A 19,312-nucleotide genomic window follows, 5' to 3' on the forward strand; every position below is an offset into this window, starting at 1 on the left:
TGTCCCCACAAACTCGGTCTCCGCCCCTGCCATAAACCCCGCAAACCATCTGATCACATCCACACAAGCCTCAAATAGTTATGATTGTATACTCAACTTATTTTATTAAAGCATAAAAAGAAACAATATTCTGTTCTTACAGCAGCCATTTTCAATAGTGATTATGCACTGGGCAGGAGCGTAGGAGTATCGCTCCTGCCCTGGTTCACATCTGGACCACCAGAGCATGCTATGGGCTATTTTTTTGTCCCCAAAATATAATTTTATATTTGAGTATAGAGTATAATCTCATTATAAACGGACTTCAAGGAACCTGGAAAAACGGTCCGTTATATCCAGAGTTGCATTTTTTAAAAATTTTATTTAGGTCAACTTGAAACAACGTTCAATCAATGAACAACAGTCACTGCACAACTATATCAGCAATATCCACGGGCACAGTACCTCTCAGCTGGAAGTCGGCTATTATCAAACTCACTCTTAAAAAACCCACCCTCGACCCTAACGAACCCGAAAACTACCACCCAATCTCCAACCTCCCATTTGTCTCCGAACTCCTAGAACAAATTGTGCTCCGCCGATTACACCCTTTCATTGAAGAACAAGCTGCCCTGTCCTCTGTTCAATCCGGCTTCCGAACAGGCTACAGCACAGAGTCAGAACTCCTGGATATCATTGATGACAGCTGGTCGATACTCGACAAAGGCAGCAATGCCCTACTAGTCCTACTTGACCTCAGTGCTGCCTTTGACACTGTCAACCACCACCTCCTCATATCTAGATTCCATGACCTTGGAATCAAGGACTCTGCCCTCCAGTGGTTCACCTCCTTCCTTCACCAAAGAACACAAACAGTCCTACTAGGGACGCACAAATCTAACCCCAAGCCTATCAAATACGGCGTTCTCCAAGGCGCCCTTCTATCCCCCCTCCTATTTAACTTCTACATCAGACCTGTCATTGATATAGCCCAGAAGTATAACGTTAAAATCCATTCCTATGCCTATGACATCCAGCTGCTCCTCCCACTAAGCGAAAACCGATCATCCCAAATCACCAATCTCCAACACTGCCTCTCTGACATGAAAACCTGGATGAGAAACAACAAACTACAGTTGAACGCCTCCAAGACTGAACTTTTATGGATCAGAAAAAAAGGTACTAAATATACACGCCCAACACTATCATGGGACTCCACCTTACTAACTGCAGCAGATCAAGTACGCAGCCTAGGAGTAACATTAGATGGCCACCTGTCCCTGTCCACCCACATTTCTCAAGTAGTCTCTACCTCCTTCTACTACCTCCGCCAACTGAGAAGGATCAAACCCTACATCTCCACACCTGACCTAGCCCAACTCCTCTATACCTATGTCCCTATTTAATGGAGTAGCCAAAAAAGATCTTAAGCGCCTACAGCGGGTACAAAATGCAGCAATCCGCCTCCTACACAGCCTCAACTACCACGATCCCATCTCCCCAGCCCTTCACGCTGAATACTGGCTACCAATTAACCAACGCTGCCCATTCAAGGCCCTGGTAATAGCCCATAAAAGAATTTACGCCACCACCCATGTCTACATAAAATCCAAGCTAACCCCATCCCCACCTGCCCCCTCTGCTCAGAAATGGAGAAACGCCTATGCATCCCCCCAGGAAGGTCCCTCCTGTCAGAAACCGCCCGCAAACGCTCCTACAGCCACTTCATCCCCCAACTCTGGAACCAACTCCCCCCACAAATCAGACTACAAAACTCATTGTTGACCTTCAGGAAAGAAGTAAAGACCCTCCTCTTCAACTAAAATTCAACCACAGTCTACGCCTCAACCCCTTAAAACCCCCCCTCTACCCTCTCTTCTCCATTCTAAACTTCTACTTAAATTGCTGTATAGTCCACTCTTAACCTGTACTTAAATTACTGTATAGTCCTTGTATTTAAACTACTGTACTTAAATTACTGTATAGTCTTTGTATTTAAGCTACTGTATAGTCTTTGCATTGTCCAAATGTACTCCAATGTGAATGTTTGCTTGTAGACCGTTCTAAGCTACTGGGAGGACGGGATACAAATTTAAATAAATAAATAAACAAAACTCAGCAAAACATTGGTACGGCACGAAATGATTGCAAAACCAGAACACTAAAAGATGTTCTAAAGCATTATGTCGTACTGTGCTGGAAAGAAAAATACTCTGTCATTTTCTTCTGGGCTGCATTTTGATACTATATCACCGGCATGCCACGCGCTTTGTAGGCGGAGCTTGCATGTCCGTTATAGCCGAAGAAAACTACAGCTAAAAGCGGCTCTGGGGACCAAATTGATTGTCCATTATATCCAAAAGTCCGTTATATGCGAGTCCGCTATATGCGATAGTTTTCTGTGTGTTTATAATAGCGCACGGCTGGGACTAGCAGACCTCATCCGCTATAGGCGAGGTTCCATTATAAGCGAGTCCGTTATAATGTGATTATACTGTATATTGTATGTCCTTAAAAGAATACAAATGACAAAGAAGCACAATGTTCTTTAAATTTGTCCTTTGTAAGTCGCTTTAATTCCTCACACTTTTAGTCTTGTCAATAGACTCTTTGTAAAATGCCAAAGTAAAGATGGAGGTGGTATATTTCAACCCAGCCTTCTGTTTTCTTTACATCAGAAGTCAAAACTTTGTATGTCATCCATAACAGTGGCAGCTAGCTTTAACTTGTGCATGATCCTGATCAGGATATCATGTCCAAATTCAAATATTTTCCCAAATATACTATACCGTTGTTGCTAGGACAACTAAGAAATGTCTGACGACTTGGTTCCAGGACTTTTCATGCAAATATAGAGTATGGACCAGCTGCAGCTTGTTTCTCTCAATCACCTGTATAAAGAAATATGTTGAAAATAGACAAGTACAAATATTATCGATTACTTTTGTGTTTACAATACTATTACAATTATGGGGTAATTTTATATTTTTTCCACATAAAAACATGTTTTACACACACAAATGGGGCTTATAAAACCATGTGGCCAAAGGACCCGAGTCCACTCAAAATTCTCACACCTTTATTATGGCAAGTGGGGATCTTCAAGCCCCATTAGCTATAAGGGTCCTTTGACAGCAAGAACTCCTCCCTCTCCTACTTGCTCCAGCCTGCAGCACTGTCTAAGAGCTGGCCTCCCCTCTGCCACATGCTGTTTCACACATACATAACAACTGGGCATATGCAGAGAGGGTGGGGCAGCAGCACACACAGAGCTGTGAGATGGAACAACTGGGAGAGGGAAGAGTTCTTGTGGCTGGAGGACCCTTGCTTGGGGATTCCCACTAGCTCAGGTATGTTTAATGCTTTGAGTTGGCCTGGGAGGGGGGCGGGGGAGGGGATGTGGAGACCACATGTGCCCACCCAGTTTGCTCAGTGGCTCACCCAAAAATCTGAGATCTGGTTACACCTCTGTGGCAACATGCAAACATCAATAATAATAAAAAGCTAGAGGCGCATGCGCTCTTAAAAATTTGTGAGCGCTGGCGCCCTGAGGCGTGCTTCTGTAGCAACATTCTAAACCTCAGGGCACATGCGGGGGCTGAAGGCGCGCGACTGTGCTCTCCAAACCTGGCTCCAGCGGCGTAGGCGGCTCCAGCGGTCCTCCACAAACCTCCCGGCTCCAGCGGCATAGGCAGCATTATAAACACGCAGCTTTGCCCTTCTACTGCCGATTTCCTCTGCTGTCGTCTCTGATGACATCATCGGAGACAGACGCGGCAGAGGAAATCGGCAGTAGAAGGCCGAAGAGCAGCGTGTTTAAAGTGCTGCCTACGCGGCTGGAGCCTCGAGGTTTGTCGGCGGTGGGAGGGTCAGGAGCAGGCCAGATCGAGGGGCCGAACGGAGCAGGGAAGAGAAGGGAAGAGAAGGGAAAGAGGGATGGGGGAAAATGCTGCTACTGTTTCTGCACAGGAAAGGGGGGGGAGATAGGAGGGAAATGCTGTTGCTGCTGCATAGGGAAGTGGGATGGAAATGCTGCTGCACAGAGAAATGGGGAAAAATGACAGACAGACAGACAGCGGGAGGAGGGAGGGAGACAGAAAGAAAGAAAGACAGGGGCAGGGAGAGGGCCAGAAAGACAGACAGAGAAAGGGGGCCAGAGAGAGAGTCAGCGGGAGAGGAAAAGGGGGCTGCTTTGGGGGGAGGGGTATGCTTGAGGCAAACAGCTTTGCTCTGGGGGGGGGAAGACAGAAGGGGCCATGGAGAGACAGGGAGAGGGAAAGGGGGCTGCTTTGGGGGGAGGGGTGTGCTGGGGACAGACAGCTTTGCTCGGGGGGTGGGGAGGGGGGAGACAGAATGATACAGACAGCGGCCAAGGAGAGAGAGATAAAGAAACACAGACAGACACATCTATTCTAACACCCGTTAATGTAATGGGCTTAAAGACTAGTATAGATATAAAAAACCTATCTTTCTAATGCACTAATTCCATATGTTCCAGCAAAGGTTCTTCAGTTCCAACATAATAGTACTCTGAACCCTTCTCGGGCATATATGAAATATATATGACATTTTTTCTTTCTTTTTTTAATTTTATTTTACTGTACAGTACCATTATAATGAAATTCTATCCCAAACGTATTGCATATGGAATCCTCATTAACTAAATTTAAGACTGGCCTGAAGACCTATTTCTTCCCTCAGGTCTTTGGGGGTCTGACTGGTTAACATGACAGATTGGTGCAGGTGCAATGGACATACTACATCTTTCCATCTATATTCATTCTGCCTATTCTTTTCAGATTACTTGCGATTGAAAAAACTAGGGCATCCCATGAAATATCCAGTTATTTCTTATGAAATGTTCACATATCGATGTCAAATCATTTTTTAATTTATCTCTGGAAAAGAAAGTGATGTGCATAAGAATAGCCTTACTGGGTCAGACCAATGGTCCATCTAGCCCAGTATCCTATCTTCACAGAGGCCAATCCAAGTCACAAGTACCCAAATAGTAGCAGCATTCCATGCCACCAAACCTGGGTAAGCAGTCCTCCAGGAACTTGTCCAAATCTTTTTTAAAACCAGCTACATTAACCGTTCCCACCAAATCCTACTATTCTCTGAGTGAAAAAATATTTCTTCCTATTGGTTTTAAAAGTATTACTATGTAACTTCATCGAGTGTCCCCTAGCCTTTGCAAATCTTGATGCAGTAAAAAATCAATCCACTAAACTTCTCGCTGACACTAAACTGTTACTGGCCAAATGGCAGGCGCTACCACTGTCTTTATTGGGTAGAATTCACTTATTTCGTATGGTCGTGTTCCCGAGATGGCTCTACGTTCTCCAGACTCTTCCCCTTTCCTTGTTGCAGAGGGATATTCGCTCTCTCACTTCCATGTTGTCTCGGTTCTGTTGGGGAGGGCGGAGACCTAAACTGAAATGGTCATTGTTGGTGGGGCCCGCCTCCGGGGGTGGTTTAGGGGTGCCCGACATCAGGGTTTATAACCAGGCTTGTTTGTTGCGCCATGTTAGTGATTGGGTGTTGGGCACCTCTTTCTATACGGATCTTTCTATGGAACGGGATTATTTCTATGCACTTCACCTTTTGTATCTCCTCCATGCCCCTTTATCCAAATTGCCGAGATCCTGTAAGCGTAGCATTCTGTTTCGGTCTCTGTGGACAGTGTGGCATCAGACCCTTCGGCTGTGGAATCAGGACTCCCATACTAGCGCCCTTTTGCCTTTGGTGGGGAACTTGGCTTTTCCTCCGGGGGTTGGTCCTTCTGTTTTTGGTCGCTGGAGGGCTCGGGGGGTGGAGCAGTTGCGGCATGTTCTGCAGGAGAATGGGTCTCTTCTTACTTGTGCTGAGTTAGAGGGGAGGGGGGTTCCTGAGATTGGTCTTCCTTTTGCCTATTGTCAACTTAGCCATTATGTGGCTTCTCTCCCTGGGAGTTCCTTGCAAGGGGATTTTGGGACCTGGCTCTGTACTTTTTTGACGGCTGATCCGGATACTAGGGTCTCTATCTCCTCTTTCCATCGTCAGATTATGACTCTTCGCCCACCTAGGGTTTTTCCTGATATTTTGGAGGCCTGGCAGCGGGACTTGGGCAGGGACTTGGGGGATCACTTTTTGTTGAAAATCCTGAAACGTACTTCGGGTTTAGTGCATAGTGCTGAATTACGTGAATGTCACTTTCGCACTGTCCTGCGGGCCTATGCTTCCCAAAGCCAGGCTTACCATATGGGATGTATTGGTACTCAATTGTGTACCCGCTCTTCGGTGGAGGTTAATTCTTACTTTCATGGAATTTGGAGCTGCCAGGGGATTCAGGCCTTTTGGAAGGCATTGGCCTCCTTTTTACAGGGCTTGTTACAAACCTCTGTGCCAGTCTCGGTGCTACCTATGTTGTTTGCTCAATTTTCCTTCCTTTCTATGTATACTTCTTTTGAAAAATTATTCCTTAGTAAATGTTTTATTATGGGGAAGAAATGTATTTTATGTTGCTGGCTTTCTCCTGAGCCCCCCTCCTTTTGGCTGTGGAGGAATCGACTACACGAACTTATGGGCTGGGAGGCCCGCTTAGCTTGTTTTTCCCGTCGCCGGAGCAGAGACTTTGTTCACACATGGACTCCGTATTTGAACATTTTAACCCCTGAAAGTCGCAGCCGCATATTGAATAGACTCCATCTATGAGTCAGTGCCTTTCTTTCTCAATGCTGTTCCCTGCCTGAGAGTTGTATGTTCATTGGGGGTGGGTGGGGGGCGTTCTCTCTGTGGGGTGGGGGTGGGGTTCGATCGTGGGGGACATCAGAGTCCAGTCCTCCGCGGATATGGTTGGGTGACATTATATAACATGTTTTTTTCCTGCTGTTGTACTTCCTGTTGTTATTGCATAATAAAACAGATTTGAACATAAAAAAAAAATCAATCCACTTGTGCCCGTTCTATACCACTCAGGATTTTGTAGACTGGTAAACAACAAAAGTTTCCTTGATTTACTCATGAAACAAAAGATATCCACAAAAATGTGTATTCTAACTGAGGAATAAATTAGGACCAGTGTTCCCGCTAAGCTGCGTTGGCCTGCGCTCACGCACAAAATATTACATCGCAGCGCAAAGTTTCTCTTCACAGCGCACACACGCGTCGGTAAGGTAAGGGGACGCATTGGGGGGATTGCACTTCCCCACAATTGCCATGCTTCGGTTCCTCTTCTTCCTTCCTTCCTCCCCCCCCCCCCCGCGGGACCCTGCGGCACCATCAACTCTTACTCCCTCTAATGTCGGCCCTGCAGCTCCAGACTTCCTCGCACCTTCTCCCCTCCCCCTTTGGATCGCTATTATTTTAAATGTTATAGCCGCGGAGCTGTATCCATCAGTGGAGATGTCTAACCTCGGCCTGCCCCGGAACTCTTACTGCAGCAGCCGCCCGTCTAGGCAGGAACAGGAAGTCACTGTTGCAGTAAGAGTTCCGGGGCAGGCCGAGGTTAGACATCTCCACTGATGGATACAGCTCCGCGGCTATAACATTTAAAATAATAGCGATCCAAAGGGGGAGGGGAGAAGGTGCGAGGAAGTCTGGAGCTGCAGGGCCGACATTAGAGGGAGTAAGAGTTGATGGTGCCGCAGGGTCCCGCGGGGGGGGGGGGGAGGAAGGAAGGAAGAAGAGGAACCGAAGCATGGCAATTGTGGGGAAGTGCAGAGCTGCAGGGAAGAGTGTTGCGGTACCCAGCTGGAGGGAGAAGGAAGATGAGGGAGGGAATTAAAGGAGATGCCAGGGCTTGGAGCATAGGAGGAAGGTATGCCAGTCTAAGGGAAAAGGAAGGGGGAGATGTGAGAGCATGGAGGGGGAGCGAAAGATGGAAGAAAAGGAAAGGAGAGAGATGCCAGAGAATCAGGGAAGGGGAGATACCAGACTATGAGGAGAGGTGTGGGAGAGGGAAGGCGAGGAGAGAGATGCCAGACCAATGGGGTGAAAGGAGAGATGGAAGGGGGAGGCATACAGTTTCTGGAAGGGGCATAGAAGGAGAGAAGATGCCATATAGGGGAAGAGAGACGGCAGACAGTGGATGGAAGGAAGAGAGTTACAAGAAGATGAGGAAAGGAGAAACCACAGAAGACAAAGGTAGAAAAAAATTTCTATTTATTTATTGCTTTAGGAGACATGTGTCACTGTTTCTGTGAAGCATTGTATGCAGAGTCCAGATTCTTGCTGGTTCAATTTAACCTTTGTCTATGTATTTTTATTTTATCCCCCCTTTTACAAAACTGTGAAGCGTTTTTAGCACCAGCCTTGGTGGTAGCAGCTCTGATGCTCAGAATTTTATGAGCATCAGAGCTGTTACCTCCGTAGCTAAAATCCACACTACAGTTTTGTAAAAGAGGGAGGGGTTAGTTTGTGATTACATATTCCTTACTAGGCGAAGGTGTTTTCTGTGTTCTGTGTGTTCGAAAGACATGGTTTTCTGTTAGGATTGACGGTGTAGGATTGATCTGTGCTGGTCTGGCTTGTTTAGTTTTACAATGGGTGTATTGATGTACTGCTCACTGCAATATGTAAGATGCTGCCTTTTCCTAGGTACTCATGTGTGACGTGTGGTTTGTTACTAAAAATCATGTTTTTCTTACAGATGGGGGGGGGGGGTGCCAAAAAATGATGGGCCCCGGATGTTACATATGCTAGGTACGCCACTGTATGTAAAGATACCAGAAAGCTGGCGTAGCAAAAACTTCTAAGTTTTGAGTATTTAACCCTCCCACAATCTCACGGGCACTCGTTTCAAGTTTATTGAGATTTTGATTTAAACGCAATATCAAATATTTTCAATGCGTATAACAAAAATAAATTTGGGGAAATAAATAAAACCATTTGAACCAGTGTTCCCGCTAAGCTGCGCTGGCGTGCGCTGGCGCACAAAATATTACATCGCAGCGCACACGTTTCTCGTCACAGCGCACGATCGGAAGAGGCGTACGGCAGATGGCAGGGCGGCGAGAGGAGAATCGGGCGAGTTGGCTCATAACTTGCTGGCGCCCGATATTTTTGGCTCACGGTGAAAAAAGTTTGCTCACAACACCCGCCCGCTTAGAGGGAACACTGATTAGGACGCCCTCATATATCCTTCCACTTAAAGTGGCTCAAATCACACACAGGTGTCACATCAGGTACACATGATTCGAACATAGTTACTCAGTATTTTGAAGGTTTGCCCTATAAACCTCAGACATTTACTTTGGTGTGTTCATGACTGCTGTTGTGAGAGTAAATATCATGGTGAGATCAAAAGAGCTGTCTGAAGCCTTCAGAAAGAAGATTGTAGCAGGTTATAAGTCTGGTAAGGGATTTTAAAAGATCTTGAAAGAATCTGACATTAGCCATTCCACGGTCTGGAAAATAGTATACAAGTGGAGGACTTTCCAAACAACTGCCAACATGCCCAAGCAAGTTGAACCCCCAGAACAGACCCCGCAAGATGCTAAAAGAAGTCTCCAAAAACCCTAAAATGTTATCACGGGACCTACAGCAGACTCTTGATACTGTTGATGTGAAAGTGCATGCCACTACAATCAGAAAGAGAATGCACAAATTTAATTTGCATGGGAGATGTGCAAGGAGGAAACCTTTGCTCTCTAAGAGAAACATCAAGGCCAGACTGAAGTTTGCCAGAGAGAACACAGACAAACACCAGGACTTCTGGAATAGTGTTCTATGGACAGACGAGTCTAAAATTGAATTATTTGGACACCAGAAAAGAGAACATGTTTGGTGTACACCAAAATTAGCATTCTAGGAAAAGAACCTCATACCAACTGTGAAGCATGGAGATGGAAGTGTCATGGTTTGGGGATGCTTTGCTGAAGCAGGACCTAGCCAGTTCACCATCATAGAATCCACCATGAATTCTATTGTGAATCAGTGGGTACTTGAGGAATATGTGAGACCATCTGTAAGAAAATTAAAGCAGAAGCGGAACTGGACCCTGCAAAAGAACATAAGAATAGCCTTACTGGACCAGACCAATGGTCCATCAAGCCCAGTAGCCCATTCTCATGGTGGCCAATCCAGGTCGCTAGAACCTGGCCAAAACCCAAAGAGTAGCAACATTCCATGCTACCAATCCAGGGCAAGCAGAGGCTTCCCTCATGCCTTAATAACAGATTATGGACTTATCCTCCAGGAATTTGTCCAAACCTTTCTTAAAACTAGCTACACCAACTGCTTTTACCATAATCTCTGGCGTGTTCCAGAGCTTAACTATTCTCCGAGTGAAAAAATATTTCCTCCTATTGGTTTTAAAAGTAGTTCCCTGCAGTTTCATTGTTCCCTAGTCTTTGTAATTTTTGACAGAGTGAAAAATCGATCCACTTGTACCCGTTCTACTCCACTCAGAATTTTGTAGACTTCAATCATATCTCCCCTCAGCCTTCTCTTTTCCAGGCTGAAGAGCCCTAACGTTTTTAGCCTTTCCTCATACAAGAAGAGTTCCATCCCCTTTATCATCTTGATCGCTCTTCTTTGAACCTTTTCTAGTGCCGCTATATCTTTCTTGAGATAAGGAGACCAGAATTGAATGCAATTCTCCAGGTGAGGTCACACCATGGAGCGATACAGAGGCATTATAATATCTTTAGTCTTGTTAACCATCCCTTTTTTAATAACTCCTAGCATTCTGTTTGCTTTTTTGGCTGTCGCCACACATTGGATGGAAGGTTTCATCGTATTGTCTACAATGCCACCCAGATCCCTTTCTTGTGTGCTAACCCCCAAGGTGGACCCTAGCATCCAGTAACTGTGATTTGGGTTATTCTTCTCAATATGCATCATTTTGCATTTGTCCACATTAAATTTCATCTGCCACTTGGACACCCAGTCTTTCAAATTCCTAAGGTCTGCCTGCAATGTTTCACAATCCACATGCGTTTTATCAACTTTTAACAGTTTAGTGTCATTTGCAAATTTAATCACATCACTTGTCGTTCCAAGTTCCAGATCGTTTATAAATAAGTTAAATAGCACTGGTCCCAGTACAGATCCCTGTGGCACTTCACTGTTTACTCTCCTCCATTGAGGAAAATGACCATTTAACCCTGCAACATGACAATGACCCAAAATACGAGGGCTGTTCAATAAGTATAAGACCTTTATTCATAAAAAATACTCGTATTCAGATACAACAATCTTATACTAATCTTCTTCAAAGTAGTCCCCTTGGGCTGCCACACACTTCTTTCAACGGTTCTGCCACTGTCGAAAGCAGCGCTGGAACACCTCTTTTGATATTGCTCGTAACTGGTCTGTTGCATTTTGCATGATGCCTTCTCTTGACTGAAATCTGGTCCCTTTCAGAAGCATTTTCAGCTTGGGGAAAAGACAGAAGTCACATGGAGCCATGTCGGGAGAGTAGGGAGCCTGAGAAATCACAGGTGTGTTGTGTTTGGCCACGAAACTCCGTATCAAATGTGAAGAATGGGCAGGTGCTGAACTGCCAATTGGCCATTGCCCACAGGTCCGGCCGTTTACGTCTCACAGTGTTACAAAGGCGACACAGGAGAACCTCAAAGTAGTACCTCTTGGTGATGATTGTGCTGTGTGGTGCATACTCGTGATGAACAATGCCACTGGAGTCAAAGAAGACGGTCAGCATGACATTGACATTGCTGTAGACCTGCCTTGCTTTTTTTGGCTTCGGGGATGTTGAATGACATTGTGATGACATCAACTTGGTTTCTGGGTCATACCCATAAACTCAGGACTCATCGCTAGTGATCACTGTGCTGAGGAAGTTGGGATCACTGTTCAGTCTCCAGTATGTCCTGTGCGATCTCCAAACGGAGTTGCTTCTGCTCGATCGTTAGCAGCTTTGGCACAAATTTTGCTGAAATTCTCTTGAAGCCCAAATCCTCAGTCAAAATGGAATGAACGGATCCAATGCTGATGCTCGCCTTGTCTGCAAGTTCTCTGATCATGATTTGATGATCCTGCATCAACAGGAACCTCACTTGGTCAATGACGATCTCATTTCTGGATGTTGAGGGCCTACCAGAACGTGCTTCACTCTCCACTGATGTGCGGCCATCTCTGAAGCGGTTTTATCTGTGTGGTGCCCATTGCTTTATCCCCGAAGGCCTGTTCAATCTTGCGGATCGAATTGCCAAGCTTTACACAAAATTTAATGCACTAGCGTTGTTCAACTTTATCTGTCATTTTGTTAAAAATGAAAATCCGACAGCGCTTACTTATACTTTCTCACTCATCGGTGGTCTGCTGGCATCTTGACAGCTTCTGTAGGCAGGAAAAAATTCAAGCATGTGCATTAGGGTAGCCTGCATATTGTAACAGGGAGAGTCCTAACATGCCGGAAGAAACCCTGCAGTGCTCTAAAAATATCCCTAAACCTGCTCCTAGAAGCAGGCAGGTTAGGGAAACTGCCCTGCATAATTTATCCCCAGTGAAAGTGACCCAATTATGCTTGCCTAGTTCTAGTGTAGGAAATGCTAAAGACAAAGAACTACAAGTTAGAGAATGACACGGGGAAAAAATCTTTCCCCATCACTGCACCGTCCCCGGCCCACCATCCTCTGCACCACCCCATCACCGCTGTTCCCTTCACCGCCCCATCACCGTCACTGCCATCCCTTTCACCGCCCCATCACCGCCACTGCCATCCCATTCACCGCCCCGTCACCGTCCCCGCAGCATCCATATAAGCCTCAGTACTGCGAAACACCATGAAGAAAGAAGAGAGTCATGCCACTACTACTACTGCACTGAGAATCTGTTTCAGTGCCTCTGCCCTGTAGTAAAAACAGAACATAAATCAATTGACTTGTCCTCCCTTGCAATGACGTGTCCCCATATAGCTCGAATCAGGTCAATTGTGCACACTAAAAATGCAGGAGGATCTGGAACGTGAGCGCAGGCAGACAGTGATATAAAAAAAGCAGACACTCGACCGATAGCAGCGTTCCGCCATCTCCCTCCCTCCATCTCACCTTAGATGTATTGTAGAGTATGCCAGCTTTCTTTTTCGCCAGCCGCACGCACGGCTGCTCATTTGTTCAATATTCTCCTCTGACGCAACCGGAAACAGGAAGCTACAAGAGAGGAGAAGATTGATCAACTCGAGCAGCCGCGTGTGCGGCTGGGTGAAAAAGAAAGCTGGCATACTCTACATCAGTGTTTTTCAACCTTTTTACACCCATGGACCGGCAGAAATAAAAGAATTATTTTGTGGACCGGCAAACTACTAGGACTAAAATTTTAAAACCTTGTTTCCGCCCCATCTCCGCAAGCTTAGTCACCTCAGTGACTATAAAAAAATAGACAAATATAGTGCAAAATATAGACAGCAGTTATAAATTCTCAAAACTGACACATTTTGATCACTAAATTGAAAATAAAATCATTTTTCCTACCTTTGCTGTCTGGTGATTGATTTCATGAGTCTCTGGTTACGTTTCCTTCTGTCTGAGTATCCTTTCTTTCTTTCTGCACTCAGGCCCAAGAATTGTCCCTTTCTATTCCTTCCCTCTTTCCTTCCTATGTCCTTAGTGCCTACGGTGCTTCCTTCCCATGTCTTTAGTGCCCCCAGTGCCTCCTTCCCATGTCTTTAGTGCCCCCAGTGCCTCCTTCCCATGTCCTTAGTGCCCCTTCCTGTCTTTAGTGCCCCTAGTGCCTCCTTCCCATGTCCTTAGTGCCCCTTCCTGTCTTTAGTGCCCCCAGTGCCTCCTTCCCATGTCTTTAGTGCCCCAGTGCCTCCTTCCAATGTCCTTAGTGCCCCTTCCTGTCTTTAGTGCCCCTAGTGCCTCCTTCCCATATCTTTAGTGCCCCAGTACCTCCTTCCCATATCCTTAGTGCCCCTTTCTGTCTTTAGTGCCCCCAGTGCCTCCTTCCCATGTCCTTAGTGCCCCTTCCTGTCTTTAGTGCCCCTAGTGCCTCCTTCCCATGTCCCTCTCACTGCCTTCCACACTTTGTCCCACCCCCACCCCCGAAGCCTGCCTGTCTGTCTACCTTTCTACCTCCCTAGCCAAAGCCAGCCTGCTGTCTCCCTGCTGCTAAAAAAAAAAGCCTCCCTCCTTTTCCCCTTCTCTTACCGCCATGCTGCAGCTGCTAAAAAGCTGGAAGTCTTCTTTCCGACTCAATTCTGAAGTCGGAGAGGACATTCTGGGCCAGCCAGGCAGCGATTGGCTGACCCAGAACGTCCTCTCCGATGTCAGAATTGACGTCGGAAAGACTTCCTGTCGGCTGCAACTGAGAGCAGGGGAAAAGGAGAAATTTTTTTTTTTTTTCCGCGCGGACCGGCGGTTGAGGAACAGTGCTCTTCAATTCAAAGGTGAGGTGGAGGGAGGGAGATGGCCGGGCGGGGACCGCGCGATCCTTGATTGCCTCACTGCGGAGACAAGTCCATTCACCACTCCACGGGGCGGTGAATGGCCTTGTCCCCGTCCCCGCAGAGGCCACTATTTTTTATTCCCCGTTTCGGCGGGTTACCCGCGGCTAAACGCGGCTAGCCGCAGGTAACCGCCACCGTGTCATTCTCTACTACAAGTACCAGTAGGCACCAGGCCAGTGATAGCAAAACCCACAAAGGGATTAGCTCCTACAATCAGCTCTGCTAGGGGCAGGGAAGCTATCCAGGCTCATTAGCAAAGAGCCAGAGAACCACAGGTGTTCCTAGAGACAATCAGCACAGGGCTAGAGAAAAGGGTGGGGTCTCTAGGCCAGAGAGGCAACCACCAACCTTCAGCCTGCCTGAATCCTTGGAAAGAGGCAGACTGATGCAATCCAGGGGACAGAAGCCAGCATTTCCACAGGCAACAGGGAGAATCTCTCAGGACTGAAGCTTGTAAGCACTCTTCTGAAGGTAACAATATTTTTGATATAGAAATGCCAGAAGAAATGTGCACAATTGATTATGAAGTAGAACCTGATAGCTCCTGTTTGCCTGAAGACATGCTTATTGAGTAAACGCTTGAGGGAACAATATGTTGTATTGATAAGGTAGAACTGCCTCACAAACCCTGATGATAGAGGAGTGAAGAATCATAAGAACATAAGAATTGCCACTACTGGGTCAGGCCAGTGATACATCGTGCCCAGCAGTCCGCTCCAGCGGCAGCCCGTAGGACAAAGACCAGTGCCCTGACTGAGTCTAGCCTTACCTGCGTACTTTCTGGTTCAGCAGGAACGTGTCTAACTTTGTCTTGAATCCCTGGAGGGTGATTTCCCCTATAACAGCCTAGGTTCCAGTCTATCCCCAGATAATTGAAGTCACCCATGATAACTGTGTTGCCTCCCTTGCAGTTGCGTGTAATCTCGTCTGTCATTTCTCCATCTGTTTCTTCGGACTTCCCTGGGAGTCGGTAGTAGATGCCGATTTTCGTTTCCGTTCCGTTTGTTCCTGGAATTTTGGCCCATAGAGACTCTACCTTATTTTTTGTTTCTGGCGTGTTCTCTCCGGTAGACTCAATTCCCTCTTTGACGTACAGGACAGTACCCCCACCTTTTTGACCCACTCTGTCTCTGCGGTATAGCTTGTATCCCGGTAGCACAGTGTCCCAGACGTTTTCCTCATTTCACCATGTTTCCGTGATGCCGATGATGTCAAGGTTATCTTTTTGTGCTATAGCTTCCAATTCCCCCATCTTATTCCTTAGGCTCTTTGTGTTCGTGTACATACATTTGAGTTTGTGGCCTGTTACTTTCTTGCTTTTCCTCCCCTCGTGACCCTTTCGATCCATCAGGATTTCTGTGTAGCCTATGATCCGGTGAGTCCTCCCTGCTATCTTCTTGCACGGTATCCTCTGGGTATACCGGTTCCCAAACCATCGACCCTTGGTCGACTGTCGGCCTTTCCCTTCTTCCTAGTTAAAAAACTTCTCAATTTCTCTCTTGATGTTGCTTGCGAGTAGCCTTGTTCCGTCTCCGCTGAGGTGGAGTCCATCCTACCTGAATAGCTTGCTCTTCCCCCAGAATGTTGTCTAGTTGCGCACGAAGTGGAATCCTTCTTCCTCACACCAGCGCCTCATCCACGCATTGAATGCTTGCAGCTCTGTCTGCCTCTTCTCGTCGGCCCTGCTTCTAATTAAATTAGGGGAACAGAAGAGTGGGAGCATTACTTCTGACATTGTATAAAGCACAGGAATAATGTGAGAGAACCAGGCGGAGCAGTCCCAGCTGGTTCCAGGACTTTGATAGGGAAAGTTTGATTTTCCTTTGTTTGACATAAAGGCTGGCAGAGCATAGTTTGCTGCAAGCACATGTTTTGATTGTGGAATTGCACAACTGTTGAAACCTGGTTGGGATAACAAGGCTGTTTAGCCACCAGGGCAAGTTTGTGTTATTTTCACCAAAGTATAAGCCAGAAAATAAAGAAATAATAATTCACACTAAACACCTTTGCTGGACATTTCTATTTGTTACAGTCACCCCTCTACCTTCTATGCCTCGCTCAACCACTTGGCTGAGGCTTGGATGACCCAGGTCAGGACTCTGGCTGATCCAGTCCAGGTCTTACCTGGTCACAATACATGCACCAAACCATGACTCCCTAGCTTTATTTGTTTACACAAGAAAAATTAAAGGCTGAAAACTAAGAAAATGGAGAGTCCTAGAGTGGCTGAGACAAAGACCTGATCTTAATCCCACTGAGATGCTGTGATGTGATAAGAAACAGGCTGTACATGCAAGAAACCCCTCAAACATCTTACAGCTGAAAGAATTCTGCATTGAGGAGTGGGCCAAACTTTCCTCAGACCGATGTCAGAGGCTGTTAGATGGCTATAAGAAGCATCTCACTGCAGTTATTTCAGCCAAAGAGGGTAACACTAGCTATTAGGATGTAAGGTGTCCTAATTTATTACTCAGTTAGAATATGCATTTTTGTGAATATCTTTTGTTTCATGAGTAAATCAAGGAAAAATTTTGTTGTTTACCTACAATTACATCACTTTCTTTTCCAGAGATAAATTAAAAAAGATTTGACATCAATATGTGAACATTTCTTAAGAAAGAACTGAATATTTCATGGGGTGTCCTAAATTTTTCACATGACTGTATATTACAGTAGAATCCCAGTCTGAGCCAATCAGGGCCTTAGGCCCCCCTCTCCGTATAACCCAAGATGCACCAGGAATGGGAAGGCCCGCTATTTTGCAGTGGTGGGCCTGAGGAGGAGGAGGAACTGGGCATCCCTTCTGCTGTCAACTAATTTCAAAGTACAGGGAGGTTTGAGGGGTATATGGGGTTCGTGGGGGGGCCAGGGGGGCATCCAGTGGCAGGAAGGAGTGGGCACCTAGCGGGGGAGGGGGATGTTTCACTGTGGCAGGAGGGAGTGGGCATCCCTCCTGCCCCTTTTAGTACCGATGTCATGGGGAGGGTTGGTGGGGGGGTTTGATCAGTCTTGCTATTGTGTTATTCAATTATGTAAATTAACAGATGTGATATAAAAGAAGTTATAAATGTAATAACCAGAAAGTGTAACTTGGAGGGTAAGAGACAGAAGGGCCACTACACTCTCAGCTTATTTATCATCCTTTATTAATAAATCTGGTACTGAATCATTATATTACAGTCTTGGTGTCTATTTAATTTATAACTGCAGGCTGGAAAATCCTTTCCCTTAGGAGAGGGAGCTCACCTTGCAAATTTTCCTCCTGTCCCACTGACCAGGTTAAGCAGCCACATGGTCAACACCAGGAGAGAAACAGATTCACATGAAACAATAAGACGATTTTAGGTAGAAGGAAGGGAACCAGTCACAGCACTACTTTCTCTTTAGACATAACCGGGAAAGGTTCTCAACAAAGCAAATTAATGTAAGTTCTGCAATTCCAAAATCATCCTTGTCAAGCTGTCACTAAGAACACTGGGCCAATATTCAGATCGTGGTCGACAGCCTGGCTAACTCCCGTCATTAGTGCTGAGCACAGATATTCAATAGTGGGCTATTTCCAGTGACCGACATTGAATATCCAGGATTTTTTTTGGCCACTAAAAAGTTAGCTGGTTATGCGATATTCAGCGCTAACTGGCTAACATTTTAGCAACCAAAGACAGACCAACCATTTTAGTGGCCTATCTTAGGCGCTAAATTTAGCCGATCAACATCTAAATATTTACAGCTAAGTCATCAGTTATAGTCAGCTAGCTGCTAACCAGTATATTCAACGGAAAATTACTTGCTCTTTCATGCTGAATTTAGCAGTTAGCTGGCTGAATGCTAATTAGCCAGCCAGGTGCTATTCCTGGCCGGTTAAATAGCGTTGAATATCAGGTAGACTATGTTCAAAGTAAGGTCTTTCAATGTGGCTTCCTTGATAAACTCAAAAGGCACCTAAATTAATATTGATAGTACCAAATTCAAATCCCAGAGAGGTGCAACCAGACTGAGGAGGCTGCAATAGCTTAATGCCTCTTAGAAATCTCATCATATCAGAATGAGACTCCAAAGATCAACCACAAACTAAGCCCCTAAAGCAAGAGATAGCCACTACCTGTACTCTTTGAGAGGTTAGGGCCTTATCTTTGTCATAAGAACAGCCTTACTGGGTCAGACCAATGGTCCACCAAGCCCATTAGCCCGTTCTCATGGTGGCCAATCCAGGTCACTAGTACCTGGTCAAAACCCCATGTCTTTCTCAATAACAGACTATGGACTTTTCCAAACTATTCTGCATAAATTCCAAAATTTCCATTACAAAAATTGTTCAAAAATTCATGGAATCATTTTATCATTGTTTTTATTTTTTATTCATTTATTGATTGTATCTAATATACATTTTTAAAGTTATTTTTTATGGTTTGGTTTCTAAGTTCATTTGCCTGTCCTACAGTTATTTGTTCCTGACAGTCTTATATCACAATATACAAAAATGATACCAAATACCACTTCCAGAGAGTATGTATCCAAAATCTATTCTGCAGTGGTTATAGCTACTGAGAAAAAGGCCTCAGAATAGGAGCCTACGCACAGTCCTATCACAGACTGAAACTTCAGTGTAGCTGCTCCTTGCTCCAATCACTGGCCAAAAAACCTGAGAGTTTATTCAGTACAGTTCAATTAATTTTTAAATAAATATACTTTTTAATTTTTTAAACTTTTTTAAAACTTTTTTTAAACTATAGATACATCTCTCTATTAGTTTGAGAAAGAATTTGACAATTGGATACTTATCTCAACATTGTCATAGTTAATTTCTGTATTGCCTGTAAGTTGCCAAGAAGTTGCCGACGTGGCCAGCGTTTCGTGGACATAACACTCGGTCCACTGCTTCAGGGCCAGAGGCAGAAACATGCAGGCATCTATAAAGTAATCAGATAATATCATAAG

General features: G+C 45.5%; 1 protein-coding gene across 6 annotated transcripts in view; it reads right to left on the minus strand.

Moving 5' to 3' along the window:
* AXDND1 (axonemal dynein light chain domain containing 1) overlaps positions 1 to 19,312 on the minus strand; it is a 383,395-nt gene that overhangs the window by 142,778 nt on the left and 221,305 nt on the right. For all 6 annotated transcript variants that reach the window (XR_004536635.1, XM_033916370.1, XM_033916373.1 and 3 more), the window contains one exon: positions 2,769 to 2,870. Coding sequence is in view for 5 of the 6 variants with exons in the window: in XM_033916370.1 (XP_033772261.1) it covers positions 2,769 to 2,870 (102 nt within the window). In the remaining variant the exon portion in view is untranslated. The remainder of the gene's footprint in view (positions 1 to 2,768; positions 2,871 to 19,312) is intronic.

Source organism: Geotrypetes seraphini, chromosome 12, assembly GCF_902459505.1.
Source record: "Geotrypetes seraphini chromosome 12, aGeoSer1.1, whole genome shotgun sequence".
Taxonomy (NCBI): domain Eukaryota; kingdom Metazoa; phylum Chordata; class Amphibia; order Gymnophiona; family Dermophiidae; genus Geotrypetes; species Geotrypetes seraphini.